Source organism: Cebidichthys violaceus, unplaced genomic scaffold (assembly GCF_023349555.1).
Source record: "Cebidichthys violaceus isolate CVI_PGR_0920_01 unplaced genomic scaffold, fCebVio1.0.p SCAF_77, whole genome shotgun sequence".
In the NCBI taxonomy this organism is placed as follows: Eukaryota; Metazoa; Chordata; class Actinopteri; order Perciformes; family Stichaeidae; genus Cebidichthys; species Cebidichthys violaceus.
In genome coordinates, this window is record NW_027176961.1 from 796,352 (window position 1) to 803,823 (window position 7,472).

The window sequence follows — 7,472 nt, forward strand, 5'->3', positions numbered from 1 at the left end:
ATAGATAGATAAATAGATAGATAGATAGATAGATAGATAGATAGAAACTTTATTGATCCCGCGAGGGGAAATTATTTTGTTACAAGCAGCAATAGGTTACAGGTAAAAAATCTTAATATTATATAAAAAGAAAAAGAAAAATACAAGAAAAATACACATGTCACAATATATACAGTTATAATATAGTAAAGATGTTATATAAAAAATGCACACTATATACACAGTGAATAGAACAGAATAATATTAAATCAACTAAATAAACAGTAGTGCAGAGGTTTAACGATTTGATTTGGCCCGAGGTGATTTATTGTACAGTCTTATAGCAGTAGGCAGGAATGTTCTCCTGTACCTGTCCTTATGACAGCGGAGCTGGATCAGTCTGTTGGAGAAAGTGCTCCGCTGTCCCTGCAGTAGGTGGTGCAGAGGGTGGTCCTGGTTATCCAATATGGATGATAGTTTCTTCAGTGTCCTCCTCTCCACCACCTGTTCCAGACTGTCCAGTTTACAGCCGATGATGGAGCCGGCCTTCTTAACCAGTTTGTTAAGTCTGTTGGTGTCTCCGGCTCCAATGCTGCTCCCCCAGCAGACTACGGCGAAGTACAGTGCACTGGCCACAACAGACTGGTAGAACATCTCCAACATCTTGCTGCACACGTTGAAGGATCGAAGTTTCCTCAAGAAAAAGAGTCGACTCATCCTCTTCTTGTACACAGCGTTGATGTTGGCCTTCCAGCTCAGTCTGTTGTCGATGGAGACACCCAGGTACTTGTACTCCTTCACCATGTCCACGTCCTCTCCCAGAACTCTCAGCGGCTGTGGAGCCGTCGTCCTCCTCCCGTAGTCGACCACCATCTCTCTGGTCTTGGCCACGTTCAGAAGCAGGCGATTTCTACCGGCCCACTCCACAAAGTCATCCACTTCTGCCCTGTACTCCTCCTCCCATCCGTTCCTTATACACCCGACCACTGCAGAGTCATCAGAGAACTTCTGCAGATGGCATGACCCCGAGTTGTACTGGAAGTCAGTGGTGTATAAGGTGAACAGGAAGGGAGACAGAACAGTTCCCTGTGGGGCTCCAGTATCACTGACCACCGTATCAGACAGTACACGGCCCAGTCGGACAAACTGTGGTCTGCCTGTGAGGTAGTCAGTGATCCAGGAGACGGTGGACGCGTTAACCCCCACCTCCCGCAGCTTCTCACTCAGTAGCACTGGTTGGATGGTGTTAAATGCACTGGAGAAGTCAAAGAAAGTGATTCTCACAGAGCCACCGGTTCCATCCAGGTGCGACTGAGCTCGTTGCAGCAGGTAGATGATGGCGTCGTCCACTCCCACATGAGGCTGGTATGCAAATTGCAGAGGGTCCAGCGATGATTTCACCTGCGGTCGGAGGTGGGCCAAGACCAGCCTCTCCAGCACCTTCATCACATGGGATGTGAGGGCAACTGGTCGGTAGTCATTGAGGCCAGATGGTGTCGTCTTCTTAGGAACAGGAACCAGGCACGACGTCTTCCACAGCACCGGGACTTCCTCCTGCTTCAGGCTCAGGTTGTAGATGTGTTGTAGGACATCAGACAGTTGAATGGCGCAGGTCTTCAGGACCCTGGGGCTGATGCCATCAGGTCCCTCAGCCTTTCCTTGGTGGAGTCTCTCCAGCTGTCTTCTAACCTGGCCAGTCGTCACAGAGAGGGGGGGGGGAGGGTGGTCAATGGAGGTGTTGGTGTTTCTACCACTACATAATGGTGGTGTTTGTGTTTCTACCACTACATAATGGAGGTGTTGGTGTTTCTACCACTACATAATGGTGGTGTTTGTGTTTCTACCACTACATAATGGAGGTGTTTGTGTTTCTACCACTACATAATGGTGGTGTTTGTGTTTCTACCACTACATAATGGTGGTGTTTGTGTTTCTACCACTACATAATGGTGGTGTTTGTGTTTCTACCACTACATAATGGTGGTGTTGGTGTTTCTACTACTACATAATAGTGGTGTTTGTGTTTCTACCACTGCATAATGGAGGTGTTTGTGTTTCTACCACGACATAATAGAGGTGTTTGTGTTTCTAACACTACATAATGGTGGTGTTTGTGTTTCTACCCCTACATAATAGTGGTGTTTTTACCACAACAGTACTCATAACAGTATAGAAAATTACGACATTCGAAATGTTACTTAAGTAAAAGTACAAAACTATTAGGTATATATTTTATATTGTTGTATTTATAATTATTGATGCATTCATAAGTTCATCACTTTAATGTTGCAGCTCATTTTAATGACTATCTATAATATTACATAATTTAGTATTAATTGAACGGAAATACTCTAGTAAAGTACAAGTACCTCAAAATAGCAGTCCAGTACCTGAGTACATCGTCAGTCAGAAGAGTGACGTCATAGATGACTCAGGTAATAAAAGTTTGTGGCGTGCTGAAACGTCATCTTCACTCGGTGCTTTTATTGTGGAGCTTGTTATTAGCCGGAAGTCGGTGAGTGAGACGTCACAGTGTGATGAAGCTCAGGAGCAGCGGACTGAAAGCTGTCCACAGGATCCAGACTCTTGAGATAAGATGAGCTCCATCGGTACCGGGGTGAGTGGTTCTATGGTCCGAAACCCGGAGGACCGGTTCTGATCCGGTTCACTGGGAATAACCCGCCTTTTATTCTGGAAACCAGTCATTGTTACCTAAAGGTAGCTAGCGTGTTAGCCTGCTGAAGCTAGCTAGCGTGTTAGCCTGCTGAGTCACAACGAGGCCTGCTAGCAGAAGCTAAAGTGAAATTGAAAGTACAGAGTTTAAAGTTTAAATTATAATTTTAACTTGAGTTTTTTTTTTAACTATCATAACTAAAATGAATGTATCTCAGTAGCGTCATCATAATGCGACATTTTAGTACTATAAGTGAGTTAATGACGTGTGAGCAGAGTCGATGCTATGCTAACAGTTAGCATCGGTAGTTTCGTGCCAGACTCCGTTCAGAAAACATAATATTTAAGTATCCGAGTCAGCTGAGGTTCTCCTCCTGAAGAACACGTGCTACTGTTTATGGGCCTGCTCTAGTGGTTCTATCGGCTTCATCAAACCACCGTAAACCTGAACAGCGTCTACGCTTATAACTCATTAATGTTAGTTTATCACTTCTTACAACCTGTTAAATATGGTACCTGTCTGTCTCTCTACCCGTCTGTGTCTCTCTACCCGTCTGTCTGTCCTGCAGTACGACCTGTCTGCCTCCACCTTCTCTCCAGATGGTCGTGTGTTCCAGGTGGAGTACGCTATGAAGGCCGTAGAGAACAGCAGGTAGTGAAGACACTGGCTGTTTATTATGGAGGAGGAGGAGTCACCTGAACGCATCTAACTCTCTGTGTGTGTGTGTGTGTGTGTGTGTGTGTGTGTGTGTGTGTGTGTGTGTGTGTGTGTGTGTGTGTGTGTGTAGCACGGCCATCGCTATCCGCTGTAAAGATGGAGTCGTGTTTGGAGTGGAGAAACTTGTTCTGTCTAAACTCTACGAACAAGGATCTAACAAACGTATCTTCAACATTGACAGACATGTCGGCATGGTACACACACACACACACACACACACACACACACACACACACACACACACACACACACACACACACACACACACACCACACACCTCTGTCCCTCTCTCACCTGTCTGTCTCCCACTCAGGCAGTAGCAGGTCTTTTGGCTGATGCTCGTTCTCTGTCTGAAGTAGCGAGAGACGAAGCGTCCAGCTTCAGGTCCAGTTATGGACACGACATTCCTCTGAAGGTTAGTCTCTATACTTGTGAGGACCGTGTGCAGCCAGCGATGCTAAGCTAACTGCTTGCTAACGGTGCTTCCTGTTGTTGCAGCACCTGTCGGACCGAGTGGCCATGTACGTCCACGCCTACACGCTCTACAGCGCTGTGAGGCCGTTCGGCTGCAGGTGAGTTCAGGGACCACCGTAAGAAACGCATTAACACTGATGATGATGATGATGATGATGATGATGTCGTCTTTCCAGTTTCATTTTGGGCTCGTATGACAAAGATGACGGTCCTCAACTCTACATGGTTGACCCATCAGGGATCTCACATGTGAGTCAGTCCACACACACACACACACACACACACACACACACACACACACACACACACACACACACACACACACACACAGAGAGATAGATGTCAGCAGGGACGGATGATGAAAGTCAGAGTTTCGCTAATTGGGCTGAACCCCTGTGATGTCACTTCCTCTTGGCTGTCTGACCAATCCCTGATCTGATCTCCCTCTCTCACACACGTGACCCCCTGCTGGTCCTGGTCCAGTAACAGGACTGTGCTTGTCTCTACAGGGTTACTGGGGTTGTGCCATCGGGAAAGCAAAACAAGCTGCAAAGACGGAGATCGAAAAACTGGGGGTGAGTTTTTATTAAAGGTTTGAATTGTGATGAGACCTGAACTGATCAATGATCAATGACGCTGATCGATCAGTTTAATAAGATATTGATCTTCTGTCTCAGATGAAGGAGATGACCTGCAGGGAGCTCGTCAAAGAGGTCGCCAAAATGTGAGTATTAGTACTGAAAGTTTAAAGCTCTAATAAAAACGAAGTGGTTCCAGGAAGTAAAGTAGGAAGTAGAAGTTGTTTCTTGTTTGTGATAATGGATTGAGTGTTTGGAGTACTTGGACTGTAGATCTACTCCAATGGTGCCTTCAGGCGTCTCTGTAAACCTGTGTCTCTGTTCTAGAATCTACATCGTTCATGACGAGGTGAAGGACAAAGCCTTCGAGTTGGAACTCAGCTGGGTGGGAGAAGGTGAGCTGTCGACCAATCAGGGCTCAGCTGGAGCCACTTCCTGTTTCACTGAAACCAATCAATGATGATCATTGAAACCAGGTGTCAGCAGGGATGGAATGATGAGAGTCAGAGTTTCGCTAATTAGGCTGAACTCCTGTGATGTCACTTCCTCTTGGCTGTCTGACCAATCCCTGATGTCTGTCTGGTTGTCTGTCTGTCTGACGGACGTCTGGTTGACTGACAGTATATCTTTTTTTTTTCTCTCAGTGACGAATGGTCGACATCAACTGATTCCTGAAGATGTGAGACAGGAAGCTGAGAAGTACGCAAAGGTGAGACACGCACTACTACTACTACTACTACTACTACTACTACTACTACTACTACTACACCACACTACTACTACACCACACTACTACTACTACTAGACCACACTACTACTACTACCACTACTACACCACACCACACTACTACTACTACTACTACTACTACTACTACTACTACTACTACTACACCCTACTACTACTACTACACCACACTACTACTTCTACTACACCACACTACTACTACTACTACTACACCACACTACTACTACTACTACACCACACTACTACTACTACTACACCACACTACTACTTCTACTACACCACACTACTACTACTACTACACCACACTACTACTACTACTACTACACCACACTACTACTTCTACTACACCACACCCTACTACTACTACACCACACTACTACTACTACACCACCACACTACTACTACTACTACACCCTAATACACCACACCACTACACTACTACACACTACTACTACACCACACCACTACTACACCACACTACTAATACTACTACTACACCACACCCTACTACTACTACACCACACTACTACTACTACTACACCACACTACTACTACTACTACTACACCACACTACTACTACTACGACACCACACTACTACTACTACTACACCACACCACACATTACACTACTACACCACACTACTATACACTACTACTACACCACACTACTACTACTACTACACCACATCCCTACACTACTACACACTACTACTACTACTACACCACTACACTACTACTCCACACCACTACTACACACTATTACTACACCACACTACTACTACTACACTACACTACTACACACTACTACTACTACTACGCCACACTACTACACCACACTATTACACACCACTACTACTACTACACCACACCACTACTACACCACACTACTACTGCTGCTATTACTACTACTACTACTACACCACACTATTGCACACTACTACACCACACCACTACTACTACACCATACTATTACACACTACTACTACTACTACTACACCACACTATTACACACTACTACTACTACTACAACACCACACTACTACTACTACTACTACTACTACTACACCACACTACTACTACTACTACTACTACACCACACTACTACTACTACTACACCACACTACTACTACACCACACTACTACTTCTACTACACCACACTACTACTACTACTACACCACACTACTACTACTACTACACCACACTACTACTTCTACTACACCACACCCTACTACTACTACACCACACTACTACTACACCACCACACTACTACTACTACTACACCCTAATACACCACACCACTACACTACTACACACTACTACTACACCACACCACTACTACACCACACTACTAATACTACTACTACACCACACCCTACTACTACTACACCACACTACTACTACTACTACACCACACTACTACTACTACTACTACACCACACTACTACTACTACGACACCACACTACTACTACTACTACTACACCACACCATTACACTACTACACCACACTACTATACACTACTACTACACCACACTACTACTACTACTACTACTACACCACATCCCTACACTACTACACACTACTACTACTACTACACCACTACACTACTACTCCACACCACTACTACACACTATTACTACACCACACTACTACTACTACTACACTACACTACTACACACTACTACTACTACTACGCCACACTACTACACCACACTATTACACACCACTACTACTACTACACCACACCACTACTACTACTACACCACACCACTACTACACCACACTACTACTGCTGCTATTACTACTACTACTACTACACCACACTATTGCACACTACTACACCACACCACTACTACTACACCATACTATTACACACTACTACTACTACTACTACTACACCACACTATTACACACTACTACTACTACTACTACAACACCACACTACTACTACTACTACTACTACTACTACTACACCACACTACTACTACTACTACTACTACACCACACCACTACTACACCACACTACTACTACTACACCCACCACACCACTCCACTACTACTACTACTACTACTACAACACTACTCCCTCTCAGCCTCAGTCGCTGATGTTGTTGTTTTTGTGTCTCAGGACTCTCTGGAGGAAGAGGATGACTCTGATGAAGACAACATGTGAACTCTTCATCATATTGTTTATGTTTTATAGTTCATGGACTTGTTTGTTTTGTTCTGATAAATTCAACTTTGAAAATAAAGAAATCAACAAACTTTGTTTCTGTCGTCAGTAAAGTACATTTACTGAAGTACA

At 44.5% G+C, this 7,472-nt stretch overlaps 1 protein-coding gene and 1 non-coding gene across 2 annotated transcripts; both read left to right on the forward strand.

Annotated features, from left to right (window-relative positions):
* The first annotated feature begins 2,485 nt into the window (after positions 1–2,485).
* psma3 (proteasome 20S subunit alpha 3) lies at positions 2,486–7,432 on the forward strand. Its single transcript, XM_068737239.1, has 11 exons — positions 2,486–2,596; positions 3,222–3,304; positions 3,441–3,564; positions 3,684–3,785; positions 3,869–3,942; positions 4,021–4,093; positions 4,354–4,419; positions 4,522–4,568; positions 4,750–4,817; positions 5,067–5,131; positions 7,296–7,432. The coding sequence occupies exons 1-11, from the start codon at positions 2,576–2,578 to the stop codon at positions 7,338–7,340; spliced, it is 768 nt and encodes a 255-aa protein (XP_068593340.1). The 5' UTR covers positions 2,486–2,575; the 3' UTR covers positions 7,341–7,432.
* On the forward strand, positions 4,911–4,987 carry LOC137892263 (small nucleolar RNA SNORD53/SNORD92). The gene has a single exon (XR_011105403.1). It is a non-coding gene; the product is annotated as a small nucleolar RNA SNORD53/SNORD92 (small nucleolar RNA).
* Positions 7,433–7,472: the final 40 nt, after the last annotated feature.

What these genes read in the sequence shown, in the direction of transcription:
- psma3 (XM_068737239.1), top strand. Translation starts at nt 2,576, where the DNA reads ATGAGCTCCATCGGTACCGGG. An exon ending in GTCAAAGAGGTCGCCAAAAT is followed by an intron (nt 4,569 to 4,749) that starts GTGAGTATTAGT and finishes TCTCTGTTCTAG; the next exon opens with AATCTACATCGTTCATGACG. An exon ending in AAGCTGAGAAGTACGCAAAG is followed by an intron (nt 5,132 to 7,295) that starts GTGAGACACGCA and finishes TTTGTGTCTCAG; the next exon opens with GACTCTCTGGAGGAAGAGGA.